Consider the following 26,929-nt stretch of genomic DNA (forward strand, 5'->3'; position numbering starts at 1 on the left):
GGAGTGGTCCGCACCAAGCAGCTTGCCCGCCGTCATTGTACATGGATCGGCATTGATAAGCAGATTACGCAGATGTCTACAGATTGTTCGACGTGTGCCGAACACCAAGCTGCTTCGCCTCAACGCTATTTTGAGTGGGCACGCCCTGCCGGTCCCTGCCAGCGAGTACATATTGATTTTGCTGGCCCATATTGGAATTCTCGTTGGCTCATCGTGATAGATGTATTTAGTAATTTTCCGTTTGTTGTGCCCATGCAGTCTACAACGTCTGCACAAACTATACAGGCGTTGACTTCAATTTTTTGTATTGAGGGTCTTCCAGAAGTTTTAATGTCTGACAATGGTCCACAATTTACCTCTGCTGAATTTGAAAGTTTTTGTTCTGCCAATGGCATTCGCCATGTTCTTACTCCGCCGTTCCACCCTCAATCGAATGGTGCAGCGGAACGTTTTGTACCCACATTCAAGGATCATATGGACCGCCTTCGTGCTACGCACTCTCGTCAGCAGGCCCTCATCACGTTCCTGTCATCGTACTGGACCACGCCACGCGGCGGCCCTTCGCCTGCGGAGCTTCTCCACGGCCGTCGTCATCGCACCCTACTACGGTTGTTGCACCCCCCGGATCGACCCGCCGCTTCTGAGCATCGCACGCGTTTTCAGCGCAACGACGCCGTTTTTTTCAGAGTTTATCACGGTCGCCGTCGTTGGAAACGTGGTACCGTGATAAGTGTCCAGGGTCGCGGTTTTTATACTGTTCAAGGTGCTACTGGGGTGCACAGGAGGCATCAGAACCAGTTGCGCCGCGCTGGCCGCCCGGATTCTGCCGCTCGTTCTTTGTCCACAGATTTGGTCCGCGGCGGGTTCCAGGCGCGCCTTCCGACTTCGCTGCCGCCCCCAGGGCAGCAGCAGCAGCCGTCGCCGCTACCACGCCGACAGCCCGTCCCGTTGATGCCTCCCGCGCAGCTTCATCCGGGAGCGCCCCAGGTGGTCGCTCCGGCGCCTGCGGTCCCTCTTCAGTCGCCACCGCCTTCGGAGCTGATGGACGTCGACCCCTCAGCCGGGCCGCCTTCCCAAGCGGTGGCTGTGCAGCCTGTCCTGCAGCCGCTTTCCTTGGGCACCCCCAAGAAGTCTGACACCGCAGCGCCTTGTCCGGCGCCCACTCAGCAGCCGTCGACGCAGCGTCAGGAGACGCTGCCTCTCTTCGTGGGTCCCGACGCCCCGTCGCGTCCAGTACCAGAAGCTGCGCCCGTGGTCACAGGCGTGCACCCTGACCTCGGTTTTCAGTCGGTGTTTCCCGAGGCCCCGCGCAGCCAATGCTGGGGTGCGGACCGGGGACTGCCACCGACAACAGTCTCCGCCCCGGTCTCTTCTGCTACGCCTGCGGCCAGACCCCTCCCCCGCCGTCGACGCTCGCCACGTCATTATTCAACGACGGTGCGGCGATTTGGGGGGGAGGAGTGTTATATCCTAGCCAGTAATGCCACCCGAGCCCGCTGCCAAAAGGTTGGCAGCATCAAAGTCCGGACGCCGTCCGCATAAGCAGCGCCAGCGAGACAGGAAATCGCCGCAAGTCTGCGCGCGCCACCGCTGGCTTCTGGGTTCTTAAGCGCTGGAGTCGCGAGCGCTAGGACAGTTCTGTATTCGCCGCTCAGTTGTATACTCGCCACCGAATTGTGTACTTGCTAGTCAGTTGTGTGTTCATCGCAGCAGAGTTGTTGTTTGTCGTCAGCCGACGCTGACCTAGCCGCTCCGACTCGAACTAGACAGATTTCTGTAGACACGGAGTTCACTACTGTGTTTCTGTATCTTCGTTAATAAAGATAAGTACCGACTTTTATTTAATCAGAGTGTTTGGGTTTTCATCTTTCTGTCCACTGTTCCAGCGGACCGGTCGGCCCGCTATTAAAAGTGTGGCGGTGACTTCGTAAGCCGTTTCTACAGCGAATTGTTTGTCGCTACGAACGCCGCCACAAAAGTGTGCTATAAGCCATTTACGCAAGTTGCGGTCCAGGAATAGGAGGAAGGGGATATCCACTTGAATAAGTGAAAAAAGACTTTAATTGGAGTAGGTTACGGAGATAATGTGTTTGAAATTATCGAAAAGGTACAGATAAGCAGTAGAGAAAGGAAGATAGTATACATTATGTACAACAACGAAGAGGGAAAGCCTTCATGAGTATACGAAAATACGTATATGTACTAAATATGTACGTTATAAATGAATATGTATGTTGCTAATACCTTCCTTTCGATATATTGCACTTTAATAGTTGTAGACACAAGGAGAATCATTTCACCATGTCTGAATTATATAACTAATCTGCACTAGAATAAGCCGGCCGGTGTGGCCGAGCGGTTCTGGGCGCTCCAGTCTGGAACCGCGCAACCGCTACGGTCGCAGGTTCGAATCCTGCCTCGGGCATGGATGTGTGTGATGTCTTTAGGTTAGTTAGGTTTAAGTAGTTCTAAGTTCTAGGGGACTTATGCGCGCAGCAGTTGAGCCCCATAGTGCTCAGAGCTATTTGAACCATTTTTGAAGAGGGAAAAATAAAACTGGACGACCAAGAGAGAATTTCTCAGATTAAAGAGGGTGTAAGGCAGGGAAGCAGGCTTTCGCGTTTACTGTTCAGTCTGTACATTGAAGAAACAACGACGGAAAAAAGAAACAAGATTAGAATTAAAATTCAGGTGAAAAGACATCAACGATAAGATTCGCTGATGATAATTCTATCCTCGGAGAATGCGAGGAGCAATTATTGCAGGTCCTTTTGAATGGAATGCACAGTCTGATGAGCACAGAATATGGATTGAGAGTAAGAGTGTAAGAGGATAGACAAAAGAAAGACGAAATTTATGAAAAGTACGATAAATGATAGTAGCTATAAACTTAACATGAAAACTGGGGACCACTTAGCAGATGAAGTAAAGAAATTTTGCTGCATCGCACTACATTTACATTAAAGCAGTCATAATCCATGGATCCTATGGAGAGTGGACTCTGGGATGTGGAAAGAAGTCAAAGGTAACATTTAGTTTAGTGCAGTACATGGAAATGACATTACATTACTATACTACAGTGCTAATTATAATTGTAAATTAATTTGAAACATTAAATTTAAGAGTTTTTGTGACGAAACTCTTCAGTGGCGTAGGAGTAGCCCAAAAGAAAGTTCGTTAATGCAGTTTTAAACTCAACAACGTTATCTACAAGACGTGTGCTCTGGTAAGTCGTTGGATTCATGTGTACTGATTTATCTAACTCCATTGTGGACCCCTGAAGTCTTTGTAGATGTTGTTTTTGGTGCTAGCGATAATTCCTTGTTGTTCACTATTTTTGAGAAAGTCGAAGTATTGGTAATAAAAAAGGATATTGAAGAGTGCTTGTACTGTGAAATAGCCGTCAAAATAGATTTTTGAAGAGGTCTCTACACGATGTACCAGAATTAATAATTTTTATAAGATGCTTGAGTATTCTGGAGATACTATCCTTGCAAACAAGCTACCGCATGACAGCCGAAGCGAGGAGAATATAAGAAGCAAACTAGCACAGGCAAAGAGAGCATTCTTCGTTACGAAAAGTCTGTTAGCGTCGAATAGAGATATTAACTTGAGAAAGAAATTTATGAGAATGTACGTCTGAAGCAGAGCAATGTAGGGAAATGGGTAATGGACTGTTGGACGACCAGAAAAGAAGGAAATTGCACCAGGACATGGAGTTACAGAAAGACACTGAAAATGAGTTGGAGATCTTCTGGGAAGGAAAGGAAGGTATAACAGGCACTGAAAGAAGGACACGATAATGATACATGTGATAAGACATCGGGGAGTAGCTTTCACGGTATTAGCGGTAGGTAGCTAAAACTGCAGGACACGCCAGAGAGTGAAGAAAAGACCTGGGACGAAAACTGGTAGATGTCATGTACATGCTTGGACAAACAAATGATTACAATTTCAGAAAAATCGGATGATTTATTCAAGAGAAAGAGCTTTACAAGTTCACCACGTCAATAAAGCTTTGGTCTACCTCTGGCCTTTATCAAAGCATGTCCTCCTCAAGGATATCGTATCGTGCAAAATTTTGTCCAAATGACGCGTTAGGTCGTCAAAATCCTGAGATGGTTGGCGAGGCCTGCCCATAATGCTCAAAATGTTCTCGATTAGGGAGAGATCCGACAATCTTTCTGGCCAAGGTAGGGTTTGGCAAATACGAAGACATGTTGTAGAAACTCTCGCCATGTGCGGGTGGGCATTATCTTTCTGAAATGTAAGCCCAGGATGTCTTGCCATGAAGGGCAACAAAACTCGTCGACTCGTCGACGTGCCGCCGTACTGTAAAGGTGCCACGGCTGACAGCTAAAGGGGTCCTGCTTTGAAACGAAATTAATGAAATTACACCATAGACTGCTACTGCTGGTTGTTGGGCCGTATGACGAGTAACAGTAATGTGGTATCCCACAGCTGTCTGGGACGTCTCCAGACACATCCACAGAGTAGAGTATTGCTGAGTGGAAAAGCATTGTCTTCACTGATGAGTCCAGCTTCGAGCTGAGCCCCGATGACCAGCGTACACATGTTTGCCATCTTGACTGTCGCTCGCCATACGGACCGAAAACTGGGCATGACGGTCTGGATTGTCATTTCCTTTCATAGCAGGGGCCCCTTTGTTTGTCATCTGCGACACCCTTATGGCACAGCGGTATGTCGGAAATATTTTACGGCCCGTTTTGTTGCCCTTCATGGTAAGCCATCCTGGGCTTCCACGCCACGTAAATAATCCCCGCTCTCACACGGCGAGAGTTCCTATTGCTAGTTTTAGCGTATGCCAAACACTATCTTGTCCAGCACTTCGTCGGATCTTTCCCTAATTGAGAACGTTTGGAGCATTATGGGCAGGGCCCTCCAACCCCCTCGGGATTTTGATGATCTAACGCGACAATCAGAATTTGGCACGATATCCCTCACGAGGGCGTCCAACAACTCTGTCGACCAATGCCAAGCCGAATAACTACTTGCATAAGGGCCAACGCGTTATTGACACGCTCAATTTGGGAAGTTATTTCTGTTGAATAAATCATCCAATTTATCTGAACATTCAATCACTTGTTTGCCTATACTTGTACATCACATGTACCTGCACGCATGGTGCAGGGAATGGCAACTGAATCTCAATGTAGACAAGTGTAATATACTGCGAATACATAGAAATAAAGATCCTTTATCATTTAGCTACAATATAGCGGGTCAGCAACTGGAAGCAGTTAATTCCATAAATTATCTGGGAATAGATATTATGAGTTATTTGAAATGGAATGACCATATAAAATTAGTCGTCGGTAAAGCAGATGCCAGACTGAGATTCATTGGAAGAATCCTAAGGAAATGCAATCCGAAAACAAAGGAAATAGGTTACAGAACACTTGTACGCCCACTGCTTGAATACTGTTCACCGTTGTGGGATCCGTACCAGATAGAGTTCATAGAAGAGATAGAGAAGATCCAACGGAGAGCAGCGCGCTACGTTACAGGATCAGTTAGTAATCGCGAAAGCGTTACGGAGATGATAAATAAACACCAGGGGAAGACTCTGCAGGAGAGACGCTCAGTAGCTCGGTATGGGCTTTTGTTGAAGTTTCGAGTACATACCTTCACCGAGGAGTCAAGCAGTATATTGATCCCTCCTACGTATATCTCGCGAAGAGACCATGAGGATAAAATCAGAGAGATTAGAGCCCACACAGAGGCATATCGACAATCTTTCTTTCCAAGAACAATACGAGACTGGAATAGAAGGGCGAACGGATAGAGGTACTCAAGGTACCCTCTGCCACACACCGTCAGGTGGCTTGCGGAGTATGGGTGTAGATGTAGATGTAGATACCGATTTACGTTCCATTCGGATACTTTTTGTTGTGCATCATTTTTTTAATCGTAGGGTATATATCCAACAAATAATCGAGGAAAAGATGCTGGGTATAGGTGCTACTATGAGATTAAGAACTGACGAAGAAGAAGAGGGCTGCATCAGACCAGCCACAGATTAGGCGAGGTGTAATCTACAGAGCAATAAGGTGAGAGATTCGACAAGTGTCTGTGTGAGTCGCGGCTAGAGTAGGCTACTCACGTCGCCGGCGACGGAGGCGGAGTCCCAACCGTTGGTGGCGGAGGAGACGCGCAGCAGGCCGCGCGGCGAGGGCGGCGCGTCCACGTCGGCTGAGTCGGGGGCGGCGCGGTCCCCGGCCGACGGCGGCTGCTGCTGCGGGGGCGGCTGCGGCGGCGGCAGCGCCTGCGGCGGGGGCGGCGGCTGGTGCTCGTGCCGCGGCGTCGCCGCGTGGTGGTGGTGGTGGTGATGGTGGTGATGGTGGTGGTGGTGGTGGTGCGAGTGGTGGCCGCGGTGCCCGTGGTGGTGGTTGCTGTGGTGGTGGCCGTGCCCGTGCCCGTGCCTGTGGTGGTGGTGGTGGTGGTGGTGGTGGTGCGCGTGGGCTCGCAGCATGCCTGCAACACACACATATTCCTTTCGTTTAATGTCCATGGCCTGACACTCCAACATAACTGCCCTTAAGTGGGGATGTTTATGATACTGAGAGAAAATGTCAATTTTCAGTTTACTTTTAGTTATTAGTAGAACAACAAGTGGACAGCAAGTTTCAATGATCAAATTGCATCCGAAGAGGCTGAAAAATAATTAAATGTTTGACGCGACCTTCTTGCCACGCCCACTTTTTGAAGCAACACTTGAGTACTAGCTCGGTGAACAACGATTTCGTGGATTACTTTTAAGCATAATTACACGAGATACTTCTAGACGGCTGTGATATTCACTCTTTGGTTTTGTAGGTCACCTGTGACCTTGTTCCGTATCTTACAAACAATAACAAACCAGCTGCTTCGTTCACGAAGAAACAGTTACTGTTTTTCCTTGTGCCACTGGCCTATTTAGTCCAGAATTGCATCTTATAATGCAGTTCTTGAATTTGATGATGAGAACGTTGGGAGGATGAAGGTATGAGAGAGAATTGGCTTTAAGTTAGGAAATTTTGCGCAAGGCATCGTAAGAAAAATAAATTTACAGCGCCTCTCTGCAGCTGAAAAGCCAATTGAAGACCTAGTAAAGGAAAAGAAGGCAGAATACAATAAATCTGAGGAGGTGACGTAAGAAAAAGGCAGAAACAAGGAATCTGAAGAGGTGACATAAGAAAAAATATTAAGTTGGATTTTAAATTGCATTTCCGGAAAATGATGCTTCTTTTCCTTTTTTTTTTTTAAATTTGTGTACCTTTTTCTCAGTATCTATGAAGGCTGGAATTATAAAATTTTGTACACTTATTTATATAAACTCAATAAACGTTTTCTCAAGATTAAATTTTGGAATTCTGAGTCCAAGCTAAGGTTTGGGCAAAATGCTTGGAATTCTGCATTAATTGCAGAATTATAGTAAAAAAAAAATATTAAAATTCTCTTGTTCGACATATTCAAGAAATCTTATGAGAGAAGCTTACTACGCGCAAAGAGATTGAACAGATAAAGTGTTGGAGAAGTGAGAATGAAACTGTCAAATATGCGAGGATTACAGAGAATACGGCAGTACGAGGATTACAGAGAATACCGCAGTACCACCAGTTATCGGCTTTAATAAAAAGAAATTGCCGAAGAGACAAAAATAATTACATCAATGTAACATGTGAGAGAACTGAGAAACCTTGCAGGTTCGCAGGAGAGCTTCTGTAAAGTTTGGAAGGTAGGAGACGAGATACTGGCAGAAGTAAAGCTGTGAGTAACGGGCGTGAGGCGTGCTTCGGTAGCTCAGTTGGTCGAAATTATTGTTTATGTGCGCAATACTGCTTCACTAACTTTTAATTTTTGAAGAGGTGCATCTCATTGTGGTGTGTACCTCGTAGCCGGCACGGTAGCTCAGGGTGTTCGGTCAGAGGGTTAGCAGCCCTCTGTAATAAAAAAACTGAGCTAATCGATCAACAACGAACTTAAACGGATGTCTTACGACGTCCGCCCCGAGCAGATGCAACGAACAAAAACGAACAAAATGAGATTTAAAAAAAAAAAAAAAAAAAAAAAAAGTTGGTAGAGCACTTGCCCGCGAAAGGCAAAGGTCCCGAGTTCGAGTCTCGGTCGGGCACACAGTTTTAATCTGCCAGGAAGTTTCATATCAGCGCACACTCCGCTGCAGAGTGAAAATCTCATTCTAGATGAAAGATATTTTTGAATTTACAACTGTAATCTACTATTTATAGAATTGAAAGTTAATTTAAACGTGGGGTAAAAGAAAATTGAGTTTGACATTCTGTATCATATAACTATTGATGTGAAATATTTTCAGTAGGGTCATCGTTCTGATTTTCTTAAAAGCTTAAAAAACTTCACAATCTACATCGCACGTGTGGTTTCTGTTTTGAGATGTTCTGCAAATCGGTCTGATTTACTCCACAGCTCCTCTCATATTCTGATAACTTGATTTCCGAGGCATTATTCAGAACATGAGAGAAGCTAGAGCCTACGAAAGATAGGTTCAACCTTTGCAGAACATCTTTTAAGAAAAAATCATCAATAGGATGTGGCATGTAACGTGTCACATACTGTTAAGATACGCAGAAAGAATATCCAACTGCAAATACTTGAAATCAAAACATATGACACGGAATGCCAGCTTAGTATTAAAATGATTAAACTGTATTTTTTTTCCCGTGTCTTAAATTAAGATTCAGGTATACATATATTAGACTACAATCGTAAATTAAAATCTATTTTTCTTAAGTTGTGAAAAGTAACAATATCGACGTTAGAAACGTTATGTGTCATTTTTAGTTAAATGTAACTATTCCTGTGTGACATAAAAATGTATTACTTTCCCTTGTAGGCATTGTATATGTCGTCGTTTTTATATCTGTTGTATAAGCAAAATCTTTGAAAACCGCTCATCATTTATCCGTGTTTACGACATTCAGCTGTCAACTGATGGTGGCCTAACAAACCGAAAGGCGGTTTGTGACCAAGTAAATAATATTTCTCAGCACATTAGGAAAGTGTTACCTACACTACTGGCCATTAAAACTGCTACACCAAGAAGAAATGCAGATGATAAACGGGTATTCATTGGACAGATATATTATACTAGAACTGACCTGTGATTAAATTTTCACGCAATTTGGGTGCATAGATCCCGAGAAATCAGACCCAGAACAACCACCTCTGGCCGTAATAACGGCCTTGATGCGCCTGGGCATTGAGTCAAACAGAGCTCGGATGGCGTGTACATATACAGCTGCCCATGCAGCTTCAACACGATACCACAGTTCATCACGAGTAGTGACTGGCGTATTGTGACGAGCGAGTTGCTCGGCCACCATTGACCAGACGTTTTCGGTTGGTGAGAGATGTGGATAATGTACTGGCCAGGGCAGCAGTCGAACACTTTCTGTACCCAGAAATGCCCGTACAAGACCTGCAACATGCGGTAGTGCATTATCCTGCTGAAATGTAGGGTTTCGCAGGGATCGAATGATGGTTAGAGCCACGGGTCGTAACACATCTGAAATGTAACGTCCACTGTTCAAAGTGCCGTCACTGTAACGAGGTGACCGCGACGTGTAACCAATGGGACCCCATACCATGACGCCGGGTGATACGCCAGTATGGCGATGATGAATACACGCTTCCAATGTGCGTTCACCGCTATGTCGCCAAACACGGATGCGACCATCATTAAGCTGTAAACACAACCTGGATTCATCCGAAAAAATGACGTTTTGCCATTCGTGCACCCAGCTTCGTCTTTGAGTACACCATCGCAGGCGCTCCTGTCTGTGATGCAGCGTCAAGGGTAACCGCAGCCATGGTCTCCGAGCTGATAGTCCGTGCTGCTGCAAACGTCGTCGAACTGTTCGTGCAGATGGTTGTTGTCTTGCAAAACGTCCCCATCTGTTGACTCAGGGATCGAGACGTGGCTGTACGATCCGTTACAGCCATGCGGATAAGATGCCTGTCATCTCGACTGCTAGTGATACGAGGCCGTTGGGATCCAGCACGGCGTTCCGTATTACCCTCATGTACCCACCGATTCCATATTCAGCTAACAGTCATTGGATCTCGACCAACGCAATCAGCAATGTTTCGATACGATTAATCGCAATCGCGATAGGCTACAATCCGACCTTTATCAAAGTCGGAACGTGATGGCACGCATTTCTCCTCCTTACACGAGGCATCACAACAACGTTTCACCAGGCAACGCCGGTCAGCTGCTATTTGTGTAAGAGAAATCGGTTGGAAACTTTCCTCATCTCAGCACGTTGTAGGTGTCGCCACCGGCGCCAACCTTGTGTGAATGCTCTGAAAAGCTAATCATTTGCATATCACAGCATCTTCTCCCTGTCGGTTAAATTTCGCGTCTGTAGCACGTCATCTTCGTGGTGTAGCAATTTTAATGGCCAATAGTGTATTTAATACTGTCTCCACAAAGTTTGATAAATAACGGACTTGTGCTTCGTGAGATAACAGTTGCACTTTCGATAACTGTATTTTATACATTGTAGTACACCCTCGAGTACGATCTTAATTCAGTGAAACGGGGATTTGGAAGGTTTTACTCCGCCTGCCAACGGCGGCTTTGGTTAGTGAAGTATGAAGTGTTGACACCAGCCGAGCGCATTTGAGCGTGTGGCTGGTTTGAGGAGCGAGCGTGCTATTCTTTTGTACTCGAGAGCGAGTTGATCGCCGTGTAAAGCTCGTTCTGGGAACGGCGGCGCGTCTGCTCGAAGAGACAGATGGACCGTTTTCCCGGAATCTCGGCGACGGGCATTAATCTCGCTCAATGCGAGCCTGCCGTCCGTCTCCGGGGGCCCAACGGCACGGCGCGGCGAGATTTTCTTTGTCGCCACGAGACAGCGTCTGCTATTGTCACGTTAAAAAAAAAAAAAAAAAAAAAAATCCGGCATCCAGACATCCGATTCCGCTTTAAGTGGGAGGACTTCAGAGGTGTCATCGCGTTTTAATCTCAACGCCCCCTTCCGAAAATAAAAGCAACGTGCCTGACTTTGTTGCACTGTGTAAAGTTTTGAGGACATGATAAATGGTACGTTGTTGAACGTCGGAGTAGTAGCGCCAAGACAGAAAGTACAGCAGCGTAAGGAGCAGGCTTTAAGGTTGCACTTCTGAGCATTGTGGCGTTTATGCTACATCCCTGCCCATGTTTATTACATTTTTGTTGCTATGTTTTAATGTACAGTATAGAAAGATTTTGTTACGGGAGACTAACGAGTAAGTAGGGTCACAAACAAACTCATCGAATGACGCGCCAGATGTTCACATAGCGTGGGAACGGCCGGATGAATAAGAGCAGTATCATACTGGAACAGATAGAGATTGTGGGGATTCACCTACAACGCTGGGCGCCAAGTAGCGAATTTTTTGTTATTTATGTTGACTGCTTAAATATGCAGCTCCAACCGTGCTGATGGCGTTACTTGCACTGAGAACTTGTTAACAATAACTTCAGTATTGCTCAGTTCATCAGGATATGATAATTGCAAATTTTAGTTACTGTTGTGGTCATTGATGGAAGGGATGGGACAATCAGATGTGTGCCCTGAGAGGGCAGGCGTCAAACTGCTGAGGTAGATCACTTATAGTCTACAGTCTCCGAGGAGGCAATACATGAATCCGTGTATAAAATCTGATCTCATGTAAAGACGGAATACTTTGTTGAAAAATTGCCTCGGATGATGTGCGATGTTGCGTTAATCCAAGGCAGTCTACGATCAGTTTTCAAGGTGGCAACACACGAACTAGTGTGTAAAGTTTGATTCCATATAAAGACGTCCAATTTTAAAGTTGCCTCGGAAATCATATTTGTACGGTCCCATGTTGATTCTCAGATCACGTGAAGTATTTTGTGACTTTTGCGGTGCCCATGAACTAATGATTAATGATCGGGAGTTTTGTTAAGAGCCGTGCGGAATTAGCCGAGCGGTCTAAGGCGCTGCAGTCATGGACTGTGCGGCTGGTCCTGGCGGAGGTTCGAATCCTCCCTCGGGCATGGGTGTGTGTGTTTGTCCTTAGGATAATTTAGGTTCAGTAGTGTGTAAGCTTAGGGACTGATGACCTTAGTAATTAAGTTCAAAAAATGGCTCTGAGTACTATGGGACTCAACTGCTGAGGTCATTAGTCCCCTAGAACTTAGAACTAGTTAAACCTAACTAACCTAAGGACATCACAAACATCCATGCCCGAGGCAGGATTCGAACCTGCGACCGTAGCGGTCTTGCGGTTCCAGACTGCAGCGCCTTTAACCGCACGGCCACTTCGGCCGGCTGTAATTAAGTCCCATAAGATTTCACACATATTTGAACATTTTTTTTGTTAAGAACACTAACGATAGAGATGCTCTAAAAATCGTTGTACTACTTTTGCGAGTGGACAAATAAAACAAGATTGGCTGGCATCCTAACATTTTACGATTCTCATTATGCTTAAGCATTGAAACCTACACTTGACATATTATTATGTACTGTTTACTGCACAAGAGTTTGGGCTCTTGACCGACGGAGAAGAAACCAATTCAGGCAAAGTCTGCAAGATGCGAAGCAGGCAAACTGGCTATAATTCACTTACGAGAAGTGGGGGGGGGGGGGGGGGGGGGCGGACGCACTGGACTCTCATACGTAAGTTGTACGTAGCGTCGTTGTGTGTCACCGTCTACACACTGTGGCAGACGGTATTTCGAACATTCATTCCCCTGTGTACTTTAATAGTGTTATAGCGTGTCTGTATCTCGTGAGGACGAGTCTTGCAGTCTTTTGATATGCAACACAGAGTGGAACAGCAAAATTTTTTAAATGATTTGTTTGCAATAGAAGGCTATAACAAAATATGAAGCACTTATTAAGAAGGGTTATAATTAATGCTATACGTGCCTTGTGAAGATATAAACAGAAAAGGTTCACGTGTCAGCGTTAAGACAGAGACGTTATTCCTGAAACTCGAAACTTTGCGACGATGTCAACACCTGTCTCTGATTCGTTTTTAGTATTGTTTCGGCTAATAATATCATCATCATCATCATCATCATCATTTAAGACTGATTATGCCTTTCAGCGTTCAGTCTGGAGCATAGCCCCCCTTATACAGTTCCTCCATGATCCCCTATTCAGTGCTAACATTGGTGCCTCTTCTGATGTTAAACCTATTACTTCAAAATCATTCTTAACCGAATCCAGGTACCTTCTCCTCGGTCTGCCCCGACTCCTCCTACCGTCTACTGCTGAATCCATGAGTCTCTTGGGTAACCTTGCTTCTCCCATGCGTGTAACATGACCCAACCATCTAAGCCTGTTCGCCCTGACTGCTACATCTATATTCCCAGTTTTTCTTTGATTTCCTCATTGTGGACACCCTCCTGCCATTGTTCCCATCTACTAGTACCTGAAATCATCCTAGCTACTTTCATATCCGTAACCTCAACCTTATTGATAAGGTAACCTGAATCCACCCAGCTTTCGCTCCCATACAACAAAGTTGGTCGAAAGATTGAACGGTGCACAGATAACTTAGTCTTGGTACTGACTTCCTTCTTGCAGAAGAGAGTAGATCGTAGCTGAGCACTCACTGCATTAGCTTTGCTACACCTCGCTTCCAGTTCTTTCACTATGTTGCCATCTTGTGAGAATATGCAACCTAAGTACTTGAAACTGTCCACCTGTTCTAACTTTGTTCCTCCTATGTGGCACTCAATCCGTTTATATTTCTTTCCCACTGACATTACTTTCGTTTTGGAGCTGCTAATCTTCATACCATAGTCCTTACATTTCTGATCTAGCTCTGAAATATTACTTTGCAAACTTTCAATCGAATCTGCCATCACAACTAAGTCATCCGCATATGCAAGACTGCTTATTGTGTGTTCACATATCTTAATCTCACCCAGCCAGTCTATTGAATAATAGTTTGAGTAAAAAATTGTGTAATTGATTTTACCACGTTTGGCCATTACAAGTAATTCTCGAAGTAGCGTTTGGAATAAAGCACGTAACATTAGAAAGAAAGATGACTTCCACTGTTCACTGAGGTGAAATTATTATGGCAGGGGTAGTAACACGTTCTAAAAACATAAATACAGCCCAGAACTTCATAAGACGATTTAACTTGACTCAATCTGTGGTCTACTGTGACTTATTACAGAATAACTGCATTTCGTTTGACTCCTTACCACCTCTCCTCTCTCCGTTCCATTTATCTTTGTATGTCTATTTCACTAAAAATATATGCACATCTGTGTCAATGTGGACGATATGCGCTGTATGTTGTTTGCAAACGAGCTTGTTCCAAGTACTCACAATAGTTTCTGTTGATAAAAGAAAAGACCACTTCACTCCCAGGCCTCAAACTTGTATTCAGTTCTGCACTGGTCTGTCTCTGGTTTATTTTTCCGACAGTGTTAACTGTAACTTAACAGTCGAATGCAGCAATGTGGATACGTGTACTGAAGAAGACTTGACCGATATGCGTATCGTGTGAAGGTTTACTTAGTGCAGTATAAGAACGGCAAAAATCGAAATTACGCTAAGCTGTATTGGCAGCGAAGGCAGCCACATCACAGCAGTTTTGACATCTGTGTAAAAGTTCTTCGATTGCTGTGTATTTTATGTTGTACTGTTTGGCAATTCAATATTACATGCTTATTCATTACTGTAAAGGAATTTGGAGGAAACGAAGAAAGCTGGGTTCACCGAAGAAATAGTAATTATATTATTTCTCTGTTACGAGTCACCGAACACAGTGGAGCCGTAGTAACAAAGTACTGAGAAAATGGACCTAAAAAACCTCCCCAGTTTTTTCGCATAAGTACAGATTCATACTGTAGACAATAAAAACAATTTTTAAAAGAAATATTGAAAAGATTTGATCCATAGCTTTTATTGTTTAATGCTTATATTCCTAGTCTGTAATATTTTAAATTCAGAGAAATATGGCGAATGTGGCCCTTTGGATGCTCGAAAAACCTTACTCATCTACCTATTGTCGTGCGAGTAGCTATAACACAAGTGCTGCAAAACAATATTGAAATTACTTAAGCAAAGCCAGAGTCTGCGCATAGCAAGAGAAGCAGTCACAGATTGACCGAGGGACCTTGCGGTCGTGGTCAGGAGGCGCGAACCCCAGTAAAATAAGCTAGGAGACAGACTTAACGAGGCAAGGGCTAGGCGATAACTCAAGAAGTTATGTGACAGAATTTATGAAGGGTGTCCTTAGAGGATAATGGAGTAAATAAATGAACAGAGTTAATGAAGGCTGTGTTTATACGATGAGAAATAAGTAACGTAACAGAGGCCATGGCCTTAGAGACAAGGGGCAAGAATTAGGAGAGAGAGAGAGAGAGAGAGAGAGAGAGAGAGAGAGAGAGAGAGAGAGAGAGAGAGAGAGAGAGAGAGAGCTTATGGTGGGAGAAACGATGCGTCGTAGGAAGAGAATGAAAGGCTTAGAAAGCTTTTCTTTACCTTATAGGGAACTGCTTCTTATCCTCCCTCCTCATCCTCCGAAAAATAGCTGAAGAATAAAGCACAAGGAGAGCAATATGGCGATGTGAGGTCTTCGACCCTGCGTCACGTCTGGGACTGATGGGAACCAAGTTGAACAAAATCGAGAGGTCCTGGGGTCCAGAGAGTAGTTTATAAACATGTAGTCCGTCGTCAGAGAACTGTGCAGGCAGAGATAGAGTCAGAAACATGTGGCCATCCGTCGGAATTGGAGGGCTGAACAGAAATGATACGGAGATGTCTGAAGTGTTGCTGAGTAGACGGTATGGCTTAGGCAAGACAAGCGATCGTCGACGGAGGCAGCCACTGTGTTAGGGTGAAGTCGCTGCGAAGAAGTTACATAGCTGGAAGGGCTCTGCTGATCTTGAGATACGTACGAAGGTTTCTGTAAGTAGAGAGAACAGTGATAACAATCTCGGTCAATGGACCGAATTCCATTTAGCATAAACTCTTGTCGCTCAACCCCTTGCAAAATCCATACTCGAGACTCTACATTCTGAATGAGTACCTTCGTTGGTGAAGCTATGTTGATTCTGTTACGAATATAACCGATAGCTTATATTAAGTGACAATTGTAGAACACCGTTTGGTGGTGGTGGTGGTGGTGGGGGATCTTCCTACGGAGGCATAATACTAATTTATAGCGTCTACAGGAAAGAATGTTAGTATGTTGCTTGTAGAAGAGTACAAGAAAAGGAAAGATAAGCAAAAATTTTCTACATTACAGTTTTTCGCCTCTGCTTTTTAATTTAGAAGGGACACGAAAATAATAAAACATAAAAAGAGGAGAGTGATAAAATCACAAAGCGTGCAAATGCTGACGTTAAATTTAAGCCATTATATCTTTGCCTACGTAATACTGAGTTCGCTTTACAAAGCAATGTGGTTGGATCGAAGAAGAAGACTTTTAACAACTTGACAAACATCACAGTTGAAGACGATACAGTTGTAGTAGATGAAAGAATTCTACTGCTTATGGAGCTATACTGAACAAGACGGCCGAGTAAGAAAAAAATTAGAACTGTAGAAATATGTTTCTTAGGTATCTACTAGTCTGTATTGACAAGCTAGATCGAAGGAAGAGTTGAAAGCCATCTGTTATAAACGTCTTCCATGTTATGTATCAATGCGCAACTCGCAAACCACACGAATGATTCAAAGTTCACACAGTCCATGTTTTCGTCTGCTACAGAAGTGTTATCTTTAGCTGCGTATAGAGAAACATGTCTTCACGCAGTATTTTGAGAATAGAGCCTTCTCAGTCAATCACGTTACTTGGCGCAGAGTTTCAAGCTCTGTTGGGCAGTGTATCTTGACGGACGTTCTGTTTTCTTCTGCTTTGCGTGATCTGCACCAGACGCTACCTGTACCGTAAGTAAAGACTGCACAGAAATAATTACGAAACTTATCAACATGGAGACTATATTCAGTTACTGTGATGAGTTGCAATATTTTAAATACACTATCAATGACCGTGTATTTTTTTAAAAAAACCGTTGTCTTTTGAGTAGTTGCTAAATCGATCTACCTGCATCTCCAAGCATTTAGCTACTCACTGGATTATGCTGTTCTGGAGTGTTCGCTTAAAAATAGAATCAATACATTTCATTAAAGCATATGTCATGCATGTATGTGGGTACGTATGTATGCTCCACATCTCCTCCTAAACAGCTTGACCGATTTCAAGCAGACTTGGTACACATATCGTTTACTGTCTGAAAAGAACCACTGTGCGGACAAGAACCATCTACCTCTCAAAGGGGAGATGTGGGCCTGAAAAAGTAGCGTATCTCACAACGCGTGAATAGCCAGACTACATTCATATTATTTGAGAATGAGAACGCTTATTGACTTGCAACAAACTTTACGCATAATTCAAACCTTTATGATAATTCTTCTCGCTCACATCCCCCAACCCTCTCCTCCCCCCTCCCCCCCCCCCCCCTTCCCGCGAAACGATGGAACGAAAAAATTTATCACTGTATTTTGCTGCTCCCGCAGTAAAACTGCCGCATTAGGCATGACCTTGTAATTGATTACTTCTTTACTTATAACTCTATTTTCTAGATATTTTGCAGACGGTATTCACATATACCACTGAATGTTCCTCCAAGACGACACACAGTTCAAAAGATGTGGCGTCGATAACATTCATTTGAGTGAAAACGACACAGCAGGCCTAAATTCGCCAGTGGTACATGGGAAATACGTATGCAAATATGTGTAAAACAGAGTAGATATACGTTAAATATATGTGACGTGTGTATATGGTCAAAGCCGTGGGTAAAAAGCAACCTCCCTTTGGAATGAGGGTGATAATGTGGAGAGAGAAGTGGGAGAGATAGAGATATAGAAACAGAGAGGAGGAAGGAGGAGATGGACACAGATAGGTGGGAGGAGGAGAGGGATAGAGAGAGGGGAGGGAAAAATGGACAGAGAAAGTGAATAAATGGACAGAGAAAGAGGGAAGGAGATGGATAGAAAGATGGGGGAGCAGTAGGTGGACAGAGAGATGGGGAGAAGGAGATGCAATTTGAAAAGGTACGGAGGAGATAGGAGGAGATGGAGATAGGGAGGGGAGGACATAGGTGAGGGGAGGAGTTGATTGAAAGAGAGAGGTGATTAGCTGACAAACACAGGTCCCGGTGGAAATGGCCAGACAGTGGTGGGTGGGGTAAATGGATAGAGAGAGAGTGGAGAAAGAGGTGGACAGAGAGAGGGGAAGATAAGATGGACAGGGAGAAGGGAGAAGGAGGAGATGCACTAATAGAAGTTAAATAAACACATACCCCCGGAAATGCCAAATACTGAGTTAGTAACGTTTACGATTGTAATATAATTTCTTCATTAGTGCTAAATAATTGCACGTCTTTTGTATAACGCCTGCCGTAGTCACTGTACAACGAATAAGAAGCTACATATTGCATCACGCAATCTGAAGTTAGGATGTTAAAAAATAGACTTAGACTCGGAACTGACTTCACAGATTATTTCAGTGCCAGACTTTATCCAATGCTCTACCTGATTTTGGTTCACCATCTGCATATAGCTTTGTTCTTAACTCAATGTTTCTTTGTTTCACAGTCATATTTTCACTGGTACATGTTTTCGTAAACGATCGGTTATCCGAAAATCTCTTCCCCCCCCCCCCCCCCTCCCCAAACCTCCCGATTTCGCAGTGCCTTCGGATAATCGATGCGCTGCTGTAATTTCATTGCACGTCGTAAGGAACACATCTCAGAACAAATTGCTACAACACTACACGAATCTCTACTGTAACGGCTCCCTCAGAACTGCCAGGCACAAGGCTTTGTGCAACGGAAATGGTAACACAAAGGTAGTCAGCAATGTCAGGCTCCCGTTAAGTGTTGGGAAGACTCGAGGCCGCTAGCTGTCAGATGCCAACTGGTGGCCGATGTGAGGGGCGCGGTAAGGGGCAAGTGCCCTTAGCGCGTACGCAGCACTAGTAGCGAGCGGCAAAGATCATTGTTTGTAGACACGGTTATCTTCTTATTATTGAGGTAATATACCATGATTACACATTTCAGTGGAATTAAATTGCCGTCTTTATTTCATTTCTGTAATTGTTTTTTAAGGACCAATCCATTTCGTCGACTGTTCATATTAATTGGACACACCTGTTATATACACAAAGGAACAATTATGGAAAATTCTAACATCAAACCAACACAAAATGCAGACAAATTCGTAGTAAATATACCTTATAGAGACGATATTCCACAGTATTGTCTCTCGTCATACAACAAGAGAATAGCTGTGTGAGCAGTACACAATAGTCGCAAATAAAGTACACAAGACGTGTATAAAATCCTTTCATGTTGTATCCTTGTTGACATTTGATAGGAAACTTATGAGAAGCACTCAATGGAATAATCGTACATTGTGTTTTGAGGTGCCACCGGATGGCAGCTGCCTTTTACAACAAACGATTATATCTTTGGAGTATTATTAATTGATATATTCTATGAAGTTGGTAGTTTTATTGATATTAATGAGATCTGATACCTGCTATTGTAAGCTTTGTAATGGTCTCATTATTCACTGCATTGACACCTTTTTTTCAACATATTACGCTGGAAGGCGCTGCAAGAAATTAAAAAAGAGCTCACCAGTGTGTTTTATACCTGGTATTGTAAGGTTTGTACTGTTGTTTTTGTAGGTACTGCACTAATGATTTTTTAATATATTCATGTCTGTTACATAACGGTATGTGCTATAGCGCTGGAAGGTGCTGCAGTAGATTAAAATAGAGCTCACCAGCTTGTTTTATATATGTAATAACAACATGCCACCTGTGTTGTTTTTATGGTTTCGTCTTGGAACTCTTCTCCCGCTTTTTAAGATTGAAGATGAAGTTTGGTCCGAAACTTTTGTATAATTAGTGAGTATGAAACACATATCGTAACTTAGACCATGACTCAGATAACAGACTTAATGCGTTGGACCATAACCTAGACCTCGAGCTACTCGATACAAATAATTAAAGACACATTATTATACGAGAGTCTACACTCGCATGTAATAAAGTCACACAACACTGTTTTCATAATTTTAAACTTTTTATACTAAGAATTCGTTATTATAACGTTAATACTTTAACACTTTATATATCTGGTAACAATCTCCATAAGACTGATACGTGATACAGTGAAACTATTCTTGTAACAATCCTTTTACTTTTATAGATTTTTGTATGAATGAAGATTATAAAAAATGCAAAATTATTTACATTCTGTTTCGAAGATATAACTGTATGTTGTAAAAGACTCCTGTCATCTGGTGTTACCTGGAAACATAGTGTATTCCGATGATTGCCTCATAAGTTTACTAACAGATGTCGACAAGGACACAACATGAAAGAATTTTATAGGCATATTACGTATTTTATTTGTGACTATTGCGCACTGTTTGCACAGCTATTCTATTATCGTATGATGAGAGACAGTACTATGGAATATCGTCTCTATATGGTATATTTACAGAGATCCTGGGTAAAGTGTGACCTGACGAAGATTGCATCAGCATCGAAGCATACTAGTGTTGAGTTTGTATCTGTTCTTGGGCGCCATGACCGACTTCATTTGAACTTCATTTGAACTCTTCTGTCAAGAGAGTTAATTTGGAGCTGGAACGGCTGCTTATGTCGGGTGCAGGGTCACACATTGGTGTGGTTCCTGTTGATCTCTCAGTAGGTGGGATTATACTAGGCATGGCCTTCACCTCAACAGGAAGGGGAAGGGTAAACTGGCTGAGGAAATAGCAGGAAAGTTAAAGGGAGAGGCACGTCATGAGTGGTAAAATACCAGTGGTTGTAGGGTTCAGAAAAGACCCTTTTTTAGGGTAGGGATGACAGAAAGAAAGCAAATTTTAAGAGAGGTTAGAACTCAGACAAACCTTAAGTTTGAGAAAGAAATCAAAAAACACAATTCCAGCTTATTACATCAGCATAAACAGCTATTGGTTAAGAATTTTCAACAGTCAGCAGATATTATAACTCTACCAAATTTTAACTCAGTCAATGTGAAATGTCAGCTATCTTTATTGCATCAAAATATTCGAGGACTGAGAAATAAAATTAATGAATTAACTATCTGCATAGATGAATTAGAGTCTTCAAACCCATCTGACATAATCTGCCTCTCTGAACATCATGTGACCACTGGTATAGAACTTTTAAGTGTTACAGGGTTTAGGTTAGCATCTCAATTTTGTAGATCAGAAATGGAGAAAGGAGGAGTTGCCACATTCATTAGGAACTGTCATAAATTTAAGAACATAGACATTCATAAATTTTGCCTAGAACAGCATATGGAAGCATGTGCAACAGAATTAGAATTTCACAAAAAATCCTTCATAATATTAAGTGTACATCGAGCACCTGCAGGTAACTTTAATCTGTTTGTAAACCGCCTTGAAGCTGTACTGGCCCATTTAACAACCAAAAACAAAGAAATAGTGGTTGCTGGTGATTTCAATGTAGATTTCCTTAAAGGCTCTCCCAATAAGAACTTATTTGAGTTAGTAACACTATCATTCAACTTAATTTCCACTGTAAAGTTCCCCACTAGGGTAGCCACTTGCTCACAGTCAGTCATTGATAATATCTTTATAGAAAAGTCCAATGAACAAAATTATATTACAAAACCAATAGTCAATAGCCTCTCAGACCAAGACATGCAATTCCTTCTGTTAAATGTTAATACTGAACAGGATATAATATCTGTTAAATCTGAGCTCAAGAGGGTAATCAATAAGCCAAAAACTGATTATTTTAGGACACTCCTCAGAGACATTCACTGGACTGATGTTTACAGTGCTCATGGCATGAATGAAAAATATAACACTTTTGCTAATAAAGTGCTTACCTTATTCGAACACTGTTTTCCCACAAAACTTACCAAGGTTAGAGCAATGTCTACAAAAAAGCCATGGGTTACTCGAGGAGTAGGGGTATCTTGTAGAACAAAAAGAAAACTGTATCTGTCAATCCGAAACAGTTCTGATGTTGATGCTATAGCACATTACAAGAAATACTGCAAAATATGAAAGACTGTAATACGGATGTCAAAGCAAATATATTACAAGGAAAAGATAGTCATATCAGGTAACAAAATAAAGACAATATGGGATATAGTGAAGGAGGAGACTGGTAGAACCAGACATGAAGAGGACCAAATACCATTAAGAATAAATGATACATTGGTGACAGATGTGTATAGTGTTGCAGAACTTTTTAATAAACATTTTATAACTGTTACCGAAAAGATGGGGTTGTCAGGTTCAGTAGATGCTGCTATGGAATACCTCAGACCAGATATTTCAAGCAACTTCCATAATATGAATTTGACCCTCACTACCCCAACAGAAATAATGTCCATCATAAAATCTTTAAAATGAGAAACATCTAGTGGGTATGATGAAATATCAACAAAGTTAATTAAAGAATGTGTTTCTGAGCTAAGTAACATATTAAGCTATCTGTGTAACCAGTCATTTATCAGTGGAATATTTCCTGAATGGCTGAAATATGCTGAAGTTAAGCCACTGTTTATGAAGGGAGATAAAGAAATATCATCAAATTTCCGTCCAATTTCACTGTTGCCAGCATTCTCAAAAATTTTCGAAAAAGTAATGTACAGTCGGCTTTATAACCATCTTATCTCAAATAACATACTGTCAAAGTCACAGTTTGGATTTCTAAAAGGTTCTGATATTGAGAAGGCTATCTACACTTACAGTGAAAATGTGCTTAATTCATTAGACAAAAAATTGCAGGCAACTGGTATATTTTGTGATCTGTCAAAGGCATTTGACTGTGTAAATCACAATATCCTTTTAAGTAAATTAGAGTATTATAGTATAACAGGAAATTCTGCAAAATGGTTCAAATCTTATATCTCTGGCAGGAAACAAAGGGTGTTATTAGGAAAGAGACATGTATCAAGCTATCAGGCATCATCCAACCGGGAACTAATTACATGTGGGGTCCCACAAGCTTCCATTTTAAGGCCCTTACTTTTTCTGGTGTATATCAATGACCTTTCATCAGTAACATTACCAGATGCCAAGTTCATTTTGTTTGCCAATGATACAAACATTGCAATAAATAGCAAATCAAGCGTAGTCTTAGAAAGATCAGCTAATAAAATATTTGTGGACATTAATCACTGGTTCCTAGCCAATTCTTTGTCACTAAACTTTGAAAAAACACACTACATGCAGTTCAGAACTTGTAAGGGGTGTCCCACGAGTATATGTCTAACATACGATGACAAGAAGATAGAAGAAGTGGACAGTGTTAAATTCTTGGGATTACAGCTTGATAATAAATTCAACTGGGAGGAGCACACCACAGAACTGCTGAAGCGTCTTAGCAAATCTCTGTTTGCAATGCGAATTTTGTCAGACATGGGGGATATAAAAATGAAAAAGCTGGCATACTATGCTTACTTTCATTCCATAATGTCATATGGGATTATTTTTTGGAGTAATTCATCAAGCCAAGCTAAAGTTTTCTGGGTACAAAAACGTGCAGTAAGAGTTATATGTGGTGTGAACTCAAGAACATCCTGCAGAAGCCTGTTTAGGGAACTAGGGATACTAACTACTGCTTCTCAATATATTTATTCCTTAATGAAATTTGTCATTAAAAATATATCACTTTTTCAAACCAACAGCTCAGTTCATGGAATCAATACTAGAAATAAGAATAATCTTCACAAGGATTTAAAGTCACTTTGTCTTGTACAAAAAGGTGTGCATTATTCAGGAACACACATTTTCAATAACTTGCCATCTGCCATAAAAAGCTTAACAACCAATGAAATTCAGTTTAAGAGAAGCCTAAAGGATTTATTGGTGGACAACTCCTTCTACTCCATTGATGAATTTCTCAGTAAAACCAACTGATTTGTATAGATATATATATAAGTACAATATAACTTCTGCGCAATTTTAGTTCAGTAATGTGTTCATTGTAAATGTGTGTGTGTGTGTGTGTGTGTGTGTGTGTGTGTGTGTTTGTAAGTACAATCTAACTTCTGCACCATTTCAGTGCAGTAATGTGTGCATTGTAAATAAGTATTATAGTAGTTGTATTACATGTTTATTACCTTATAAATAAATAAAAAACTTTTTTATTTTAAATTCAGTGCATTAGTATTTGTAAAATGACTTTCATATATTGTTCATTAAAAATGAAGATCATTCCACTTGGGACCTGTGGAATGGTACATTAGCTTATTTGTTTTAGTTGTAAATATTTGTCATGTATTGTTGTTTTTCTGACATGTTCCACATCCTGGAGGACCTCCTCACTACAGATCAATTGGAATAAAAGTAAATCTAATCTAATCTAATTTAATTTACTTTGAATTTGTGTGCATTTTATATTTGTATTATGTTAGAATTTTCCATAATTGTTCCTGTATGTACATTATGTTTGCATCCAATTAATGTGAAAAGTCGACGAAATGCATTGGCCCCATATATTTTTTTCGTGTGCAAATATCTGAAGATGGCGACTTAATTTCACTGAAACTAGTAATTATTGTATATTTTTATGTGAGCTTATAGAAGAACAACCGTGTTTTGATTCTGAAATTATCACCAATACGGCTGACAATGTCAAGTAATCGTCATTGTTTGTGTGGTAAGCGGTGAACATTGGTACTTCAGACTGTACTGTCACAACCAAGTGACAATCGTACGAGTTGCTGCAACATAGTTTATAAATCAGACTATAGTTGAGTTGGCGTAAGCTGATTCCTGACAGTTACCATTGGCTGGTCGCGGTAGCTTCGCATGACAACCTCGACCAGTAACGTAATGCGATTTTGTAAATGTCTGTATTGCAATGCCTCAGTGTTATCACATCTCTATATTGGCTGTGGTCTTCACCTGCAGCCGTTTCCGTATCGCATTTGAAAGCTGGCAACAGTGCTGATGACTGCGTGCTGTCAGGAAGCTTCTTACGCCTTTTCGACTATAATATACGCCATACGGGGTTGCAGCGGGAGTCGTACCGGCGCCGTTGTTGCCGCAGTGCTGCAGGGAGATGGCGCCCGCCTTGGCCTGGCGGCGCTGTTGCCGGCGGTAGCGCCAAACCCGCCACTTCTTCATCAGACGCCGCTTGCCGCGCCGCCACAGGTGCGCCACGTACCTGCCGAAACAACACCACACTCTCACAGCCTCGAATTAAGATTGACTTCAACAAGACACACTCCATAGTGACAGTCACAGACTTGTTTTTTAGTATGTTGACTTCCACAACATTCAGACACATATACAGGGTGTTACAAAAAGGTACGACCAAACTTTCAGGAAACATTCCTCACACAAAAAGAAAGAAAATATATTACGTGGGCATGTGTCGGGAAACGCTTACTTTCCATGTTAGAGCTCATTTTAGTACTTCTCTTCAAATCACATTAATCATGGAATGGAAACACACAGCAACAGAAAATATCAGCATGACTTCAAACACTTTGTTACAGGAAATGTTCAAAATGTCCTCCGTTAGCGAGGATACATGCATCCACCCTCTGTCGCATTGAATCCATGATTCGCTGATGCAGCCCTGGAGAATGGCGTATTGTATCACAGCCGTCCACAATACAAGCACGAAGAGTCTCTACATTTGGTACTGGGGTTGCGTAGACAAGAGCTTTCAAAGGCCCCCATAAATGAAAGTCAAGAGGGTTGAGGTCAGGAGAGCGTGGAGGCCATGGAATTGGTCCGCCTCTACCAATCCATCGGTCACCGAATCTGTTGTTGAGAAGTGTACGAACACTTCGACTGAAGTGTGCAGGAGCTCCATTGCGCATGAACCACATGTTGTGTCGTAGTTGTAAAGGCACATGTTCTAGCAGCACAGGTAGAGGATGCCGTATGAAATCATGATAACGTGCTCCATTGAGCGTAGATGAACGAAACTAAAATGAGCTCTAACATGGAAATTAAGCGATTCCGGACACATGTCCACATAACATCTTTTCTTTATTTGTGTGTGAGGAATGTTTCCTGAAAGTTTGGCCGTACCTTTTTGTAACACCCTGTAGACAAGGACATATTCAGCACCTGAGGTAAGGTGGTCAACCATTGTTAATTTCACGGTGAATGATGAAATAGTTTTGACATTTAATGACTTATGGCTATGTACATTTAGTACAAGTCAATGTCCGCTGCATGTTCTGGCTTTCTTCAAACTCATACTGAACTAACACATGTCTTTTTGGTGGGGCAGGATATGACTTCAGTTTCTGATGATTTTTTTTCTGGACATATGTGAGGGGGAGGGGTGGGGAGGCAACTAATGTTACCTGCCTCTGGCTGGGTTTGCCCTTAAATTTAGGGACTGAAATCTTCCAGGAAGTTTCATACCAGCGCACACTCCGCTGCAGAGTGAAAATCTCATTCTGTAAAAATATGTTAGTTAAACACCTATCACAGCACAAAGATACAATAAGATTTGTGAATGTTCTTGTCCTATAATATTTAGTTCTTCTGGCACGACATGTCTTTAAGGTCATCGAATCAGCTAAACAAATAATGGCAGTTTTAAAATCTTACACCCACTTGACACTAGTTCGCCCAATTCGATAGAGTGAGTGCAGAAAAACTTTTATTAAGATGCTTCAAGTTTGCAACTTACTTGACGATCTCTGCATAGCAGGATGTGGGCTCGGAGTTGTTGGTGCTGGAGGCGAGCGTGCTGCTGGACCGGAAGCGCTCCCGCTCCAGGCGCATGCGCTCCATCTCGCGCTTCTTCGTCTCCGAGAACTGCGTCGCGATGACGACCAGGCACAGGTTGATCATGAAGAACGATCCGATCTGCGGCAACACGCCATCGCCGGGTACAGCCA

At 42.5% G+C, this 26,929-nt stretch overlaps 1 protein-coding gene across 1 annotated transcript in view; it reads right to left on the reverse strand.

Moving 5' to 3' along the window:
• Positions 1-26,929, reverse strand: part of LOC126456574 (voltage-dependent T-type calcium channel subunit alpha-1G) — a 795,987-nt gene that overhangs the window by 468,937 nt on the left and 300,121 nt on the right. The window contains exons 7-10 of the mRNA XM_050092321.1: positions 26,719-26,897; positions 25,091-25,227; positions 6,432-6,495; positions 877-1,112 (exon numbers count right to left, since the gene is read on the reverse strand). Coding sequence (XP_049948278.1) covers positions 877-1,112; positions 6,432-6,495; positions 25,091-25,227; positions 26,719-26,897 — 616 coding nt within the window. The remainder of the gene's footprint in view (positions 1-876; positions 1,113-6,431; positions 6,496-25,090; positions 25,228-26,718; positions 26,898-26,929) is intronic.

The sequence above is a fragment of the Schistocerca serialis genome, chromosome 2 (genome assembly GCF_023864345.2).
Source record: "Schistocerca serialis cubense isolate TAMUIC-IGC-003099 chromosome 2, iqSchSeri2.2, whole genome shotgun sequence".
NCBI classification, from domain to species: domain Eukaryota; kingdom Metazoa; phylum Arthropoda; class Insecta; order Orthoptera; family Acrididae; genus Schistocerca; species Schistocerca serialis.